This window comes from Apus apus, chromosome 6 (genome assembly GCF_020740795.1).
Source record: "Apus apus isolate bApuApu2 chromosome 6, bApuApu2.pri.cur, whole genome shotgun sequence".
NCBI classification, from domain to species: Eukaryota; Metazoa; Chordata; class Aves; order Apodiformes; family Apodidae; genus Apus; species Apus apus.
Window position 1 is genome coordinate 24,267,547 of NC_067287.1, and position 17,699 is coordinate 24,285,245.

A 17,699-nucleotide genomic window follows, 5' to 3' on the forward strand; every position below is an offset into this window, starting at 1 on the left:
AAAAAATCTTTCATGAACTTGTGCTTTTACCAACCTAGAATAGTTAAGGTAGCCATGCACTCGCGACTTCCAGCATCATTTCTGATCTGACAAGTGTATTTTCCAGCATTGCTTGTCTCTGTGCTCAGAAGTTGTAAAGTTGCAATATTTTCCATAAATGTGATCTTAGTGTTTTCACTTTCTCTAACAACTTCCTCTTTGTCTTTAAGCCACTGCACAGAAATCGGCTGGGAGCCTTCCACTCTTGCTTGTAACTCTACTGGTTCACCAACCACAACAGTCATGCTGGTTATTTTAGTCAAGAATTTTGGTGGTTCTGAAGAAGAAATATGAAGTTATAGTAAATACAGTGTCTACATAAAGAAGAGCAATGCAGTGCGATTGGGAGCACTGTAGAAGGCATATGTGCCAATATATTACCTTTCAGCTTCACAATGCAAACACAGGTGTCACTTCCTACGTCGTTCTGTGCTTTGCACTGATATTCACCAACATCTGCAGCTTCAGCATTAAGAATGCGAACACTTGTATGATAGTTTTTGGCAGTAACCTTATACTTCTTACTACTGCGGATTTGTCTCCTGTCTTTGTACCAGGTAACATCAAATGGTGGTGTTCCTGAAATCTCGCATTCCAGGCTAGCCTCAGTTCCTTTGAGCATGTCTACTGGAGAGGGCTTCCTGCTAAAGACAGGAGGTTCTAACGAGGGAAGAAAGGCACATTTTTAGAAAGGAGTCTGGAGCTATTTGACCAACAAACAGTTTACTGATACCAGCTTCTACACAACTCTGTTGAGAAAATCAACAGACTGGGCAAAGACTTTCCTAATTTTCTGGACACAATATGAAATGATCTTGTGGGTAGGTGAGCATTCAGAGCTCTTAGATTCTCTGTAGAGAAGATAAATAGAGAGGTGATCCTTGGTAGAGAGGGTATAGGTTCTCATATAGCTGGCAGTATTCTCAAATATAAGGTGTAAAAACTGACACTGATCAGTTTGGATCTGCATTTTGTTCTTCATATTTCAGCTCCTTGATATAACAATTGCCACTATAATCTGTCTTGGATGTTGACAATCATATAACTGGGGAGCACCTATCTTAGGACTCATCTGCATTAAGAACATCTCTCTTGTTCAGGCCCTTGCAGAGGAGAAGGGGCATCAAGAAACAAGAAAGACATGAAGAAAAAGGCAGTCCTGAAAATAGAAATTGATCTCATGTTCCTGTGGATTTCTAAGGGATAAAACTACCAGCAAAAAAAAGGAAGTAGTCAGACAACAAGAGGATAGCCAACCTTTCACTGTGACTTTGGTGCTACAGCTGGCCTTGCCGGCAGGGTTGTGAGCTTCACAGATGTAGTCACCACTGTCATCAGTACTGAGGTGATTCATTTCAAGCACAGCCACAGAGTCAATGAATGATGTCCGGAATTTTTCACTGGCAACAATTTCATGGTCATTTCTGAACCACACAACTTTCATCTCTGGAGATCCACTCACTTTGCACTCAAGCCGGGCTGAGTCACCCTGCTTGACTACTTTTGCTGCCTCTAGCTTCTTAGAAAACTTGGGTGGTTCTAAAAAACCAGAAAAGTGGGGTCAGGAAGATCTGAATTAATAACAGAAAGAAAAAAAGAGGGAAAAGAGCCAAACTGTGAGTTGCAAACACAGGGTAGGGAATTCACTTGGCAGTGTATCAAAGATCACTGAGGTGGGCCTGGCAAAAAGGCAAGAAAAGAAACAGAGGAAAAGATTGCAACACAACAAGAAAGAGTGCACACCTGTTACCATAAATGTTGTAATGCAAGAATCACTGCCAACGTCATTTGAAACATGGCAAGTGTAGTGCCCACTTCTAGAAGTATCCACCGAATAAAGAGTTAAGAAAACAGTTGACCCTTCAATCCCAATGAAACAAGTTGGACCAGATACAAGTTCTAAGTCTTCTTTGAACCACTTTACTGTAAAGGGTGGTGTTCCTTTTAGTGAGGCTTTAAACTCCACTGTGGAATCTGGGATGGCTTGCTGGCTTTCAGGTTTTACTAAGAAGCTTGGTGGCTCTGCAGTTTTTAAGAAAAAATAAATATTCAGTTACATAAGAAAGGTCTAAGAAAGAAGAAAATTACTGAGGCAAGCATGGTGAACAAGTTTTCCACCTTAATAAGAGGTATAAGAGTGTTACGTTAGCATAAGATTTAAGGTATTTTCCCAGCTTCTATCATGAATAAGAAGTAGCAAAAGCATTTCAAACCTTTCACAGTCAGGACGGCACTGCAAGAATCATTCCCAGCAACATTAGAGACACTGCAGGTGTAATTTGCACTGTCTGCCAGCTCTAGATTGGCAATCTCAAGTGACACAGTGTTCTCATGGCACAGACTTCTACATTTTGCACTGTCAGTTATCTCCTTTCCATCCTTAAACCATTTTGCAGTAATGGGGAGTGACCCAGAAACTTTGCACTCCATTTGGATGGAAGATCCCAGAACGGTATCCTTTTTGGTTAGCTTTTTGATAAATCCAGGAGGAATTGATTGATCTGCCCAACACACAAAATGGCAAAAAACACTGGTTACCTTTTTGCCTATCTTTCACAAACAGAGATTATTAGTTTTTCATTCCCTCCCTGATGAATTGGCAAATTTTCCAAATGACAATACAAACCTAGCACAGTCAGAACAGCTTCACAGGTGCTACTTCCGAAGTCATTTTCAACCTTAAAACTGTATGTACCACTATCTTCCTTTGATACAGGTTCAATCCTGAAACTGGCCACATTGTTTTCAAAGCTCATTGTGTAGTATCTACTGGGCAGGAGCTGTTTACCATCTTTGTACCATCTTATCCGGAGCTCTGGTGTCCCAGCCACAGTACACTCCAAAGTCACAGGGTCTCTTTCAGTGACTTTAAGTGATTTAGCCTTTTCTATGATCCGTGCAGGCTCTGAGGTATAAAGTGTATGAAAATGGCAGTTAGATACACAGATAGGGGACTGACACTGCAAGTACTCATAATGGATGACCTCGAAGCGTCACACCATGTACACACCTTGTACAAAAAGCAAAGCAAAGCACTTCTCCATGCCAGACTCGTTCTTTGCCTGGCAGGTGTATCGCCCTCTGTGGCTGAGGTCAACATCAGTGAATTTCAGTGTGGCCACGTTGTTCTCAAAAGTTATATGGTGGTGCTCATCATCTTCTAGCATTTTCTCATCTTTTATCCATGACACAGATAAGGGTTGAGTGCCTGCTACAACACACTGGAAGAATGCAGTGCCTTTCAAAATGCTAGTGACGTTCTCCAGCTTCTTGATGAAGGATGGTGGTTCTGTGGTGTGAGGTTTCAGTTGTTGTTTAAAAAACAAGTCATGGAAAGGGAAGAGAGGAAAGAGAAATCATATAAAGTCATCCTAGTCACTACAGTGTAGCAAGGGAATGTAATATTTGCACTATGTTTCCCAGGGGACTGACCTTTCAAGCTGAGTCTTGTGCTGCAAGAACAGCTCCCACCTTCATTTGATATAATACACTGATAATCACCAACATCTGAGACATCACAGTTAGACACATTAAGAGTAAATACTGATTCTTTGGTGGAGAGGGCATATTTCTTGCTGCTGAACATCTCCTTATTGTTCTTGAGCCACTTCACTTCAAATGGAGGAGTACCAGTCACCTCACACTCAAGCATGGCCTCCAAGCCCTTCACTACCTCAGTGGGTCTCAACTCCCGAACAAACGTTGGAGGCTCTACAAAGAGGAATGAGGGGAAAGTAGATAGTAACCTTGAAGAATTTTGAGGGGAGATGAACTCTCCCCTACTCCATCACCCCAGCTACGTGGCACAGCTGGATGACAAGATGTTCAAAACCAACCTTTTACTTTCAGCTCGATGCTGCAGCTTTCACTACCTGCATCATTGTGGGCTTCACAAACATAAATCCCACTATCGGACACTCTGGCTTGAGTGACTTTCAAAGTGGCTAAACCATCTATGAAGGAGATGCCATACTTAGTTTGGTCAGTCACTTCGTTCCCATCCAGGTACCATGTGATGTGGATCTCTGGCGTGCCTACTACCTGGCACTCAAAAGCGGTGGACTGTCCTTCACGCAAAGCTACTACAGAAGTTGGCATCTGAATAAATCGAGGGGGCTCTAGAAGATGAATAGAAAATGTCAGGTTTTATAATATTTAAGGTGGTTTAAAGAATACAAAGGGTTTTCTACTCCCTCCCCTCCTATTCTACAGAAAAATCTGAACCACAAAGATGAAAAGAATATTGGGTTGCACACCTTTTACAAACAGAGCTGCTTTGCAAGTTGCAGTCCCCACATCATTGCTTATCTGACAAGTGTAGTTCCCAGAGTCAGCTGTCCGAGCTGAGAAGAGCTCCAGTACACTAGATGTGTCATCCTTCCAGACAGATCGGTTGGCTCCAGAGAGGAGCTCCTGGCTGTCTTTAAACCACTTTATTTGCAGAGGAGCAGAGCCTTTCACCAGTGCTTTGAACTGAACCCTAGCATTGGGCACAACCTCTTGGGACTGAGGTTTTTCCACAAAATACGGCGGTTCTATAACATGTGAAAAGGAAGAGAGAGGATCGCTCAGAGACAGTGGAATTCCAATATTATGGATGAGATACCTAACAGAAGAAAAAGAAGGAGCTCAAACCTTTGACTGTTAAAAATCCACTGCACTGGTTGCTTCCTGCCTTATTTGTTGCTTCACAGGTGTAAGAGCCACTGTCTGTGCCTTCCAGATTGTTGATTTCTAGAAATGCAGTATTATCATGGAAAGAGTATTTGTGCTTTGCGCTTGCTGTTATTTCTTGGCCGTCCTTGTACCACTGGATACTTATGGGATGTGAACCAGACACTATGCATTCCAGATGGACAAAAGACCCCTTAATGCTGTCCATTTTCTTGAGCTTTTTGGTGAATTTAGGTGGTATAATGAGATCTATCCAAGACAGAGTGAAAAGACAATGTTTGAAATTAAAGCATGATTTTGGCAAATGTCAGCATGGAAGAAAAGATTTTGTATGTAAAAACAATGATAAAGGTGAGCCCATACACACCTAGGACGTTAATGCTGGCAGAACAGCTACTGCTCCCAACGTCATTGTGAACCTCAAAACTGTATTCCCCACTGTCTTTCTTTTCTGCATGAAGCACCTTTAGAACTGAAACAGTATCTGTAACACTGATCTTATATTTTGGGCCTAAAGTCAGTTCCTTGCCATCTTTGAACCATTTGGCCGTAATATCTTTCGTTCCCGAAAATTTACATTGCAAGGTTGCTGGGTCTCCTTCAGTCACATCTATTGACACAGCCTTGTCCACGATTGTAGCAGGTTCTGTTGTAAACAAGGAGATAGATTGATAAGGGCACCTGTAGAAATCACAAGGGAACCACCTGTGATCAATGCAAGCTCTGAGGGGAAGGACCAACCTTTCACAGTCAGCAGAGCAGAACACCTCTGAATTCCTGCATCATTTTTAGCCTGACAGAAGTATTTCCCATCATGTTTCAGTTCAATAGACTTCACCAGAAGAGTGGCAACATTGTTCACAAAGGTCATTTTGATATTGCTGTCTTCAATCACTTCATCATTGTCTTTCAGCCAGGACACAGTGATGGGCAAGGAACCTTTAATAGCAGCCTGAAACACAACTGTGCCTCCTCGAAGGGAACTAATGTTTTCTATCCTCTTCATGAACTGGGGGGGCTCTGGCAGGAAGAAAGTAGCTATATAAGTACTGGTGCATGACAATGTGTTATGGAAAACACACTGGGACAAGGGCATGCTAGTGGCATTCTCCACCTTGCACTAACCTTTCAGTGTGACTTCTGAACTGCAGAAGCAACTCCCAACATCATTTGTTACTCTACACTGATACTTGCCAACATCAGAAGCATCAAACCTGAAAACGTGGAGGCTAATCAAAGATTTCTCAATGCTTATTCTGTGCTTCTTACTGCTCCGCACGGGCTTATCATCTTTCACCCAAAACACTTCAAAAGGAGGTGTACCAAGCACCTCACACTCCAAAATCACATCAGAATCCTTCAAGATTTCCATGGATTGAAACTCCTTGCTAAAATAAGGTGACTCTACAGTGCAAAAAAGAGAGTGCAGTTTGTATTAATCATACTTTCAAAGCCTGTAAAACTGCACCGAATTTAAAGAGACACACTGGGTGGCTGGATGTCACACACACCTTTGATTGTAACAACACTACTGCAAATATCTTTTCCAGCATCATTTTTGGCCTCACAAATGTATTCCCCACTGTCTTCAGGGTCAACATCTGTAAGACGGAGTATTGCCAAAGATTTTGAAAAAGACATCCTGTATTTGACACACTCTTTTAGCTCTCTATCATCCTTGAACCATTTGATTTTAATTTCAGGAGTACCAGTGACTTCACAGGTCAACTCAGCATATCCACCTTTCTTTACCAGATGGGTTGGCTCTAGCTTCTCCTTGAAAGCAGCAGGTTCTGTGGATTTAAGAAGAGTTTGTTCAGGACAAGGAAGACAAGAAAGAGTGCCACTGGGTCAAACCAGCAGCTGAAAATTTAAAAGAGAGTAAGAATGCAAACCTTTTACAAACAAGTTTGCACTGCATGTTACTGAACCAGCTACATTGGAGACTTTGCAAGTATATTTTCCTGAGTCCGTTGGTTTGACTGCATAAAGCTCCAAATAACTTGCTAATGCTTCTGTCATAATGTAGCAGGCTCCTCCTGTCACCAGTTCAGTGTCACCTTTAAACCATTTCACTGTCAGGGGTGTTGTGCCTTTAAATGTGCCTTTGAAACGTACAGTTGAAGCAGGCAGTACTTCTTGAGACTCTGGTTCTACAGTGAAGCTGGGTGGCTCTAGATTTCATTAAAAGGAAACATTTGTCAAAAGTAAGACGTATGGCTTGCACTATGGGGAAAAAAAGTATTATCACATTAAATGTAAAACTCCAAGAAATGTGAAACAAATTGCCAAACCTTTTATAAATAACGTGCTACTGCTGTCTTTGCTACCAGCAGAGTTTGTTGCTCTGCAAATGTAGACTCCAGCGTCACTTGCATCTAGGTGTTTTATTTCTAAAGATGCAGAGCCTTCTGCAAAGTGTACTGTGTACTTGGCACTTGATGTGATCTCAGTGTCCTGCTTAAACCAAGAGATGGTCATTGGAAGAGAGCCTGAAATTTTGCAGTCTAGTCGGCACGAGGTGTTAATGATGCTGTCAATATTCTTCAGTGGTTTAGTAAAGAAGGGAGGAAGAGTGCGATCTGTTGGGAGTGAAAAAAATGAAAGAAACCAACACATGAGGAAAACAGGCATACAGATTTGCTTCTGGCTCTGTCGGGCTCAGAGCAGAGTAATAGGGCTATTTGCCAAGAGTCAGACCAACCTAGCACAGTGAAGCTGGTAGTACAAGAGCTGACACCCACATCGTTGGATATCTCAAAGGTGTACTCGCCACTATCCTGCATTTCAGTGGCATAAAACTTGAGCTGTGCAATGTTATTTTTAAAGCTGATCCTATATTTTTTGCTGGCAGGTAGTGGTCTTCCATCTTTGAACCACTTGGTTTTTAGCTCTGGAGTGCCTGTGACAGTGTACTCCAAAATGGCCGGTTCCCCTGCTGTTACCTGGAGCACTTCAGATTTTTCAATGATTTTGGCAGGTTCTACAACAGAATTAAACAACTGGTGTTAAGGACAAAAGGAAATTGCTCTTCCTCTCAGGTGGGAGACAATGTGAGGATCACAGCAGTACTCCACTGACCTTTTACTGCTAGTTCACCAAAGCAGGACTGACTTCCTGCATCATTTTCAGCCACACAAGTGTATTTGCCACCAGAGCTCAGCTGGACACCGGTAATTTGCAGTGTTGCTAGACCATGTTCAAACGTCACTCTAACTTTGTTATCATCTTGAATAATGTCTCTGCCCTTCATCCACATCACAGATATAGGCTCTGACCCTTTCACAACAGCCTGTAGCATAATACTATCTCCAGCCAGAGCTGTCACATTTTCAATTTTCTTAACAAAAGATGGTGGTTCTAGTTCAAAGAAAAGAGACAGGAAGAAATATTCATCTGCTACCATATCACCCCATGAATTCTGTTGCTTAAAGACAATTTTATGAGACAGTACATGCAGCGCAATTCAGGTAAAGAGCAGTCAGGAAGAGCTGCATTCCCCAGCTGGTAGCAAATGCATGACTCTTTAAGCTCAACGTCCTTCAAATTCACAGATTTGACACCACATAAGAGTTAAGATACAAAATTTCAAGAGAAGAAGGTACACTCCCTCCCTGCCCTCCCTAGCCACCCACAAATCCAAAGAAAAGACATTTTAAGAAACAAAAAGTTCTTGCCAATCCCTTCAGTAAGTGGTCTTCTCTCTTCCACTGACCTTTCAAGATGTATGTTGCACTGCATATGCACTTCCCGACCTCATTAGCTATCACACACTCGTATTCACCGACATCCGCGCTATTAAATGAGGACACCTCCAGAGAAATAACAGCTTTTTGGGAGGTCAGCCTGTATTTTTTACTACTGCGAATCTGTTTCTTGTCTTTGTACCAGCTAATCTCAAATGGTCCACTGCCAGCAACCTCACACTGAAGAATGGTATTCGTTCCCTTCACTACCTCTGCTGGTTCAAGTGTTCGGATGAAAGATGGAGGCTCTATAAAAGCAGCGAGAAAAAAATTAAGTCACCTATGACAAAAAAAAAAAAAAAGAAAGGAAGGTTGTTGTTTTTTTTTTTCTCAAAAATGAACTGGTAGGAGCAAGAAAGCAAAAACAGACCTTTGACAACTACTTCGGTGGTGCAGCTGTCACTTCCCACCTCATTTACAGCTTCACATGAGTAGTTCCCACTGTCATCGACTTTCATCTCCAAAATATCTAACACAGCCACAGAATTGACAAAGGACATCCTGTGTGTGTTGCTTTCACGAATTTCCTTATTATTCTTGAACCAAGTAACCTGGATTTCAGGAGACCCTTTGATTTTGCACTGAAGGCGTGCAGAGTCGCCTGGTGTCAGTAAATAAGATGGATCAGCCTTCTTCACAAAGGATGGTGGTTCTAGAAATCAGAAGAAAAGGAAACAGAAGGGAATAAAAGAGAAGGAAAGGGAAGGAGAATACAGGGGAAGAAACACAAAGGAAAGGGATAAGGGGAAAAGGAAAAAGGGAAGGAAGGCTGAAATACAAAGTTTTGAAAGATTGGTTCCTAGCATAAGAATAAAATGAATTCAGAAAAGTTCAGCAGAATCTTTGCTGAGTTGCAGTTGTCATGGTTTCTCTTGCCTCCTCCATCCATTTCTCCCCTGCGTGCAGGGGCAATTCTTGCGTCTGGCTGGTGGAAGAATTATTGAAGCAACACACAGTTTACAGGAAGACCACAGGGGAAAGGAGCAAGAGGTGAATTGACCTGATGCCAGGTCTGAGAAGAGTTCACAGCATGATTTCAGCCCAAAGGAGACTTTTGCCTGCAAAAGAAGAAATGGAGAACCCAAGAAGAGTAAAGATAAAAAGGACATAGGACTATCTTACCTCTCACTGTTACGCTGGCAGAAGAGGAGCTGCTTCCTGCCTCATTTGAGGCAGTGCACACATAATGGCCTGAATCCTTGAGCTTAGCCAGAGGAATCTCAAGTGAGGCTATTTTGTCTTCAAAGTAAATTTTATAATCTTTGCCTGGAGGGATTTTGTTTCCATCCTTTGTCCACCCTACTGTTACTTTCCTGTCTTCATCTACCTGACATTCAAGACGTATCTTTTTATTGACTGCTGACTGCACGGACTGTAAAACTTTAATGAAGTGGGGCTTGTCTATAATTACCATTTCAGCCTGGCAAATGTCAGCCCCAAATTTGTTGGAAGCTTTGCAAGTGTAAACCCCTCTGTCACTGGTGGTGAGAAGGGAAATTTCTAACACATGTTTATTTTCCACTTTGGAGATCTTGTGGTGGTCTGAAGGTGAAATGGTTGTGTCATCTTTCTGCCAGGCGACGTCGATGACTGGAGTGCCCGTAACAGTACACAGGAACTTGGCACATTTGCCCACAAAAGTAGTGATAGATTCAGGTCTGGTAAGAAACGTTGGTGGAAGTGCTTCTGCAAAACAAAGGGGTTCATTGTTATCCAGAGTTTATGCTCTTTCTCCACATTTGACGGGGACAGAGAGCAAGAGAGACCAATTTGTCATTGGACACTCTTAAGCAAAAGAATTAAGCAGCGAAGGAGATAAGAGGCATTGAAGATGATGAATTTTGGCTTTTGGTTTTGTACTTCTTGGGTCTGTATATTGTTCCAGAGCTTGAATTAATTTTGAATCTCCGGAGCAATGTACAAATTAAAGAAAAATAAACCAAAACCTAGAACTTATTCCTCCCCCAAGACTGTCATGTCTGCACACGTTCCCTTAAGATGGACAAGTATGTATGCACTTCACAGTTTGTGCGTCTTTCTCTAGTCTCTGCGTCTGGCACTTAGCAAAGATCACATAAGGACTCCTCTCAGAAAGAGAAAAGTCAGTGAAAAATTACCATGCGCTAAAAGGCCAAAAGATGCTGTGGGGTTTTTTTAAAGAAAAAAAAAAAAAAGATAATTGTACAGCTTTCAATAGACAAAAAGATTTGCAAATTGAAACAGCTTTAAACCTTCTTTTGTTTTCCAAAATCCATTTCCCCAGTCACACAGAGTTTCCCCATGGCCATGGCACACAGATGTTCAGGTATGCATAGCTGCAAAGCCTCACAAGTACAACTGCAGAATAAACATAGGGTGCTAGGATAATCACACAGTGATTATTACACCAAAGAAATCAGATTCAAAAGTATATGTTTTCTTGTTGCCTGGACATTAAATAAGCCTTCTTTCAGAATGTATTCACAAGCCAATCCCATTTTTCTGGTGATCTAGTTCCTCGTGCTCTCTATTTCCCCTTTCTTTCTTCCCTTCTGAAACTTTTCACACTGAATCCCTTTTCTAAATACAGAAAGCACCTAAAAGCAACATTCTCAAAAAAAAAATATTCCTTCTCTATGTTTATGCCTGTCAAAATTAGGTTTGGATTATATATAATAACATCAAGAGCCCCACCATAAACATTTGACACATAGCAGTGAAAGCCTTACAATATACCAAGATATTTTATGGAGGAGAAGTGCTTGGAAGTCTGTACTCACCAGTAACTGTTAAAAGGGCTGTAGAGCTTACACTGCCATGCTGGTTGGAAGCCTTACAGCTATACTCTCCACAGTCAACAACCTGAGGCCTTGCGATCTCCAGTGTGGAGAGGTAGTTGGAGGTGCGAATGGTGTATTTGTCCCCATCATATATCTCTCGGCCAGCTTTGTACCACTGGAACTTGACGTTGGGAGCAGTTTCTACCTCACAGGTAAACTTGGCCACGTGATTTACAGCCACTTCCAGAGATTCAAGCCTTTTCCTCAGGATTGGTGCAACTGAAATCAGAAGCAGAGAGTAGCTCAAAGCCCTGCCTGCTGACACACTGGAAAGTAACATTGAAGTGACTGACTGAGGAAAAAAAAAAAAAGTGATTTACTTGCAATCCACATAAAGTGACTGTAAAAAAAAAAAATCTGTAGGAAATAAAAGCAGTACCAGGCTCAGTGGACAGAAAGTGTTACAGTGCATAACATCAGGAAACACAGTGGTGAAAATGGAAAAACAATGTGCAACAGCAATGCATAATAACAATGTGATGCAAACACATATCACACTATTCTGAATCTGTGAGATACGGTGTAAATGAGAAATTGTGCTACAACTGCGCAATTCCTCTAAAGACTGAGAGAGGGTGCACTAGTGAGAAAAGTGGAAAGAGCAGGCCCACATCATTGGCAGCAATGGGAAGAAGTGGTTGGGACTGAGGTACAGCTTGTCCTGACTGTGCTTGTGTGAAGAGAACAGGAAGCAACTAAGTTCCTGACAAAAGACAGTGGTAAGCTGGTAAAAGGAGACTAAAGAAACAAATGAGTCTCTCTGATTAGTGGCATGAGGATATTAATATTGTCTCTGTATCCAGAGATACAGACACATAGTAGGGCAGTTTCATTAGTAAAGCAGTGTATCAGAAAGGCAGCACTATATCCCCATAATCCAACCTCTTTTAACAACTGTGAGTTTTGCTGCTGTTGCTCTTTTTCCACCTTGATTCAGTGCCTCACAGGTGTACTCTCCTTGGTGAATCTGCCCGCACACTTTGCTTATTACTAGCGTGTATGTGTCCTGATCTTGCAAACACTTGAATTTGTCGCCTGAAGACACCAGTTTACCCTCAAAGTACCAGTTCACCTCTCTGACATTTGTTATGACAGACACCAGACTGACAGTTTCCTCTTCCTGCACAACAGTATCAACCAATTTTCTGAGTATGATGGGATAACTCTCTTTGCCCAGTTCATCTTCTGACTTCCCAGCTCTATTCTCCAGACCATCTCTGCTCTCTTCCTCACATATTTCTTCCCTTTTCTCCTTCCTTTTCAGCATTTCTGTGGGTGCCCCAATAGGAACATCTGCAGAGGCTACATCAGCAGTGGCTGCAGCTGCACCCACATCCTTGATTTGACTATGCCCCATCACAGTGTTGGTTACTTGTACAGACAAAGGCTGCTCCAGTGGTATTTCTGCCTCCATAGTCTTATCAGCCTGCTGGGGCTCCTGCTCAGAGATTTCATCATAGGATTTTCCTGCTTTGGGTGAATGTTTCTCTGCCTTTGGGTGCTGTCTAAGTGGGCTGGCAAGATCGATTACATGTTCCTCCTCCAGGGTCTGGTTTTCTTCTAGCACCAAGGGAAATCTCACAGCCTGTCCCTCATGGATTCTTGCAGCAAAATCTTCCTCTGCTGCTTCCAGGGAAGAAATGTTCTCTAGAGGGACAGCTTTGCCTCCCGTGAAGGCCAATTCAGAGGGAAATCTGGGTTCAGTCTTCAGCTCACCTTGCATTGCCTGGAAACCCCCAAGGAGCTGGATTTGGTCACCATCTATGGCATGGCTCTCAGTGGTGCTTGAAACCTGTAGAAGTTGGGAAGATTCTGTCTTCAGAGCAGCCATTTGCTCTGATGTTTTGGGAAGGACTTCCTCTTTGGGCAAGAGTATCTGTGCAGCTACAGTCCCAAGGTGGCCTGGCATTTGTGGCTCCACCACTGCTGCAGGCACCACAGTCTGGGAGCCAGCAGGTAGGGTTTCCAGTGGCTCTGCCAGGAGTCTGCTGCTCTCTTGTATTGTGGCCACCTGGGAGAGCATCTCTTCAACACTCTGTGCAGCCAGGCAGGCTGGTGGCAGGCCAGGCAAGATGTCTTCCCTGGGCAGCACATGCTCCACCTGGCTCATCTGGAGCTGAAGGAGGGCTGGAGGCTCCCTCATGGCCTCAAGGCTGAGTGCTCCTTCCATGACAGGAAGCTCACCAACCTCCTCATAGGAGAGGGAGCTTTGGTCCTCTGCCACTGCAGAGTGCTGCAAGGCTGGATCCTGCCTGCACACAGCATGCTCCTCAGACAGCACAAGGAGCTCAGCAGAGCATGTGGCCTTGCCCACAGTGTTCACTGCCCTGCACGTGTAGAGCCCAGTGTCCTCCTCCGTGCACTCTCGCAGTGTCAGGGAGCCTGAGCCATCAGGGTGGTGAGCAACAGAATGATTTGCATCAGAGAACAGCGGCTCACTCCCCTTGAACCATTGCACATCAGGGCGTGGCTCCCCAGCCACGGTGTACTCAAAGACTGCAGTGAAGCCTGGCGCACACTGCACACTGTCAGGCTCCCTGACAAAGCAAGGGACCTCTGGTAGCCGCTGCCGCACCTGGAGGTGGGCACTACATGTGGTCTCACCATGTACATTGCTGGCCACACATGTATACTCACCCTCATCCTGCACATCCACATATGGGAGAATGAGGCTGTGATCATTGCCAGCAAACACTAACTTACAGTCCATGGATGGATTTAGCTTCTTGCTGTTGAAAAACCACTGGATTTTGGGTGTGGGGGTGCCAGCAACAGTAACAGAGAGCTTAGCTACATCTCCCTGACAGACTTCAACATTTGAGACCTGTTTGAGGAAAACAGGGGCTTTGCCCGCTTTCTCCATTTTCATCCCTGCTTTGCTAGAATAAACTGGTTTTTCAGGCTCTAATTCAAGTGTTTTCTCTCTATCAGGCAACTGAAGGCCGCTGCTGTAGCCTTCACTTCTTCCTTCCTCAGAAGGCCCAGTAAGAGAGCTAGCGATGTCTGCATGGAAAAAAATTGTTTAATTTTACCAGGATGTTTAAGAGAATACTTCTACATAGCAATAAACAGTGTTAGCACAACTACTTTTGTATATATAGAGGATTTCTAATAGTGTACAGCAGTTAACAATCAACATGACTTCCTTTTGCTTCTAAATACACACCTGGCAAAACCAGCAAGGCATACTGGGCTGTCAGGTTACTTATGAAATTCCCATCTGGATTAGCATGGGTGTCTCTTTAAACCTGACATCACAGTATGGCTTAGGCATATACAACAGGGTGTACAGTGTAAGTAACACTCAAACAATATTGGTGTATTTCACAAATATAATTAAATTATATCATACCTATTTGTGTGTACACTTCTACAAATAATTACAGCAGAGCAGTGCTAAGACCCTAGTTTAGTTCAAAGTAACAAGAAAAAGCAGAATCACAGAATTAGGATTGGAAAAATAACACAAACTTTTAAGCACACAGTCTTTCTTATGATGCAGTTAGTTCTTCTCTCTCAATTTTGTATTTTTCTAATACACTAAGATATTACCTCTCTCTTATCAGTTTTGTTCTGCTTTTGTCATTAGACCCCTATGCTTACAACACCATTATTAATAATGAGCTTCCATCCTTGATATAATGTCATTGATTTAAATCTCTGCTTTTAAACTCCTCCCTATCACAATAGCGCATATTAAAACTCCCAAAATACCAGAGAAAAAGAGAACAGAACAGTTAAAAGGTTTTTCTTCCATTTCTGAATTTAGACATTTATGTGTTGAGCTGTGTTATTCTAATGGTGATTTAAAAATGAGAGGAAGCAGACGTCAAGAACGTGATTCTCTGCAGACAACACTAGAAACAACAATGAAAACTGAGATTCTCAGGAATGGAAAAAGCCATCAATAAAAAGCACAGCACAAAAACAAAAAAGGAGATCAAATCCTGCTGTCCTCGCTGAATCAAGTTTGCTGAGTTAACGTCTACAGTATTTGATGCTGGAAAGAGTTGTTAAAGAAGAACAAAAGAAATGTAAGTGGCTAAATGTCTCTAGGCACTCTAATAACCTTGATAAGTCTCTCAATTACATTGTCCTAAATTAAAAAACTTTTTGTGAGATAATAATTTATGTTGCACTCCAATAAAAACTACACAGAAGAACAGAATATGCTATACTCAGTTCTTTCTCAGTGGTTTAGCAATTATTAATTTTGCCACAAATAGCATCACATACATGACATAGCACAGTGCATACAGTGATTAACTACAGAGAAGAGATGCTCAGGTAATAAATAAATAAATAAATAAATAATGAATACTTGAGCATTTCTTACCAGCCCTGTTAAAACTGTAGGGCAGTTTTCTCAGGAATACAATGTGCTAGCAAATTTGAAAATTGGTGGTGAATTGGGCCCATAATAAAGTACCAAAATTGCAGAATGGAACCTATGCTAATATGTGTGAGAATGCTTTATATACAAGAGTGTAGCAAAACTTAATGCACTGTTGTGTGTTCCTGGATATTTTTGACAGAAAAGCTATACAGATATTTTTTCCATATTTTAGGTATGTTTGTGAAATGAATAAAGTACAGGAAGCAATGGACTTAAATCATTTACATATTTATTTCACAAATTAACCATACATGTTAACACTCAATACACATTGATGACAAACAAACATATTCATCTTTTTAAGATATTTGGTTTGTAGAAATGAAGACGACATTAGACCTGACAAATTGTGAGTTTTGTGATTCCTATGAAAGTACAAAATTTTGATGAGAGATGGTCAATCATGGCTCTAAGCTATAACAGTTTTCCTAGAGTTAGTTTATCCAAAACTACAGTTACTTTAGATTTCTATCATTGTAGCTTAGGTGAGACTTTGTCTCTCCATAAGCACATGATAATTGTCCTGGTTAATGTATGAAACTTAAAACAAGACTTAACCTTACATAAACCACAAACACTACTACACAGGTAGAAATAAAGATGCTGGGCCATATATGTTTCAGATGCAAACATGAACTTGGACCTGTTTCGCTTATGGCTTTGAAAACAAATTATGTGCCTGTTTCTACTAAAAATTTCAATTCCTTTATGTGCAAATTAAACATTCATCACAATTGCTTAGGACCTAAACAAAGGGCCTCTGACCTCTTTGGCTTTGGACCTAAAAGCCCCCTCATGTCACAACTGATGTATTAGACAATTCATGCCAACTTCCCTAGGGACCTCTGCTGTCTAATGAATCAGTTAGTGGCACACAGCTACACAAGGAATGGATTAAGGACACATTATGAAGCAATTCTTTCCCAGCACAACATTGGGTCAGACACTCATGCCTCACTTTCCTACTACCACTACCTACGAGAAATCACAATTATTATCTGCCTTTTCACAACCTACAAATGTTAAATGTTTATCATGGGGTCAGGACTGGGAAGAAACTTAAGTGACACATTAGTACTGGCCACTAACCACTCCAGTCATTTACCCTATGTACTAGGTCATTACAGCTTGCGACTCCTGACTTTACATTTGCATTGGACAACACCACTGGGCAAGGTGAATCTTTTGATAAAAGGGTTAGTATGGGATAGTGTTAAAGATTATCGAGTTTTTGGGGCAGGCTGATCTCATTGTGAGGACACATGAAACTCAGAAATAAGAATACACATGAACATAACAATGCATTATAGCAATAGTTCTTTTATGCTATAAATCACCATGCTCCTTAAAGCAGCTTTCAGGACAACTGAGAGTATGTTTTAAATAACAGGAAGAAACTTATGAACAGGTAATCAAAGCAAAAATAATTTTGTTTAGGATTATTGAACTCAAGGTTTCACCTTGGCATATGGATAGCCAAAAAGATGGCACATGCCTTAGAGAGTTAAGCATTAATGAATAATTTTCATACTTTTAAGATATTTTCTTAATCAATTTATCATTGTTCATGTAAAATAGATTTAGTTCTGATTTAATTATGCCAGCTACTGCTGATTTCTCCCCCTAAATATTAACGATATTTTAAATTAAAAAAAATATATGCAGATTGAGAACATTAATGTAAAAATCTCTTCTGCTGAGAAAATGCCACAGATAACAATTGAATGTATTCTACTTCTTTCTGGTCATCTTAACACATAGCACACTTAACTGTTACTAAGAAAAAACAAAAAAAAAGGGAAAAAGGAATACGTAGAGATTTAGTTCTAATGTGAAACAAGAATACTGCATAAAAACCTCTCATTTTTTGTGACTGTGCATTTTTTATTAATTACATTGGAACATGGGGACAATCGAAATTATTTTAACAAATTTACAGGTACATAATTGATTTATTATGCTCCCTCTTCTTTCCCTTTAGCTTCTAAAGATACAGTACAAAATATGTTTTCAAGTTTACTACTT

The 17,699-nt window shown here is 41.4% G+C and overlaps 1 protein-coding gene across 1 annotated transcript in view; it reads right to left on the reverse strand.

Annotated features, from left to right (window-relative positions):
- The window catches only part of TTN (titin), a 240,899-nt gene that overhangs the window by 175,499 nt on the left and 47,701 nt on the right, over positions 1-17,699 (reverse strand). The window contains exons 45-68 of the mRNA XM_051623291.1: positions 12,161-14,281; positions 11,219-11,497; positions 9,582-10,145; positions 8,830-9,111; positions 8,429-8,707; positions 7,795-8,073; positions 7,418-7,696; positions 7,008-7,295; positions 6,609-6,887; positions 6,225-6,506; positions 5,839-6,117; positions 5,455-5,733; positions 5,081-5,359; positions 4,675-4,962; positions 4,296-4,574; positions 3,876-4,157; positions 3,472-3,750; positions 3,050-3,328; positions 2,666-2,944; positions 2,253-2,540; positions 1,783-2,061; positions 1,297-1,578; positions 421-699; positions 35-316 (exon numbers count right to left, since the gene is read on the reverse strand). Of these exons, the coding sequence (XP_051479251.1) occupies positions 35-316; positions 421-699; positions 1,297-1,578; positions 1,783-2,061; positions 2,253-2,540; positions 2,666-2,944; positions 3,050-3,328; positions 3,472-3,750; positions 3,876-4,157; positions 4,296-4,574; positions 4,675-4,962; positions 5,081-5,359; positions 5,455-5,733; positions 5,839-6,117; positions 6,225-6,506; positions 6,609-6,887; positions 7,008-7,295; positions 7,418-7,696; positions 7,795-8,073; positions 8,429-8,707; positions 8,830-9,111; positions 9,582-10,145; positions 11,219-11,497; positions 12,161-14,281 (8,865 nt within the window). The remainder of the gene's footprint in view (positions 1-34; positions 317-420; positions 700-1,296; positions 1,579-1,782; positions 2,062-2,252; positions 2,541-2,665; positions 2,945-3,049; positions 3,329-3,471; positions 3,751-3,875; positions 4,158-4,295; positions 4,575-4,674; positions 4,963-5,080; positions 5,360-5,454; positions 5,734-5,838; positions 6,118-6,224; positions 6,507-6,608; positions 6,888-7,007; positions 7,296-7,417; positions 7,697-7,794; positions 8,074-8,428; positions 8,708-8,829; positions 9,112-9,581; positions 10,146-11,218; positions 11,498-12,160; positions 14,282-17,699) is intronic.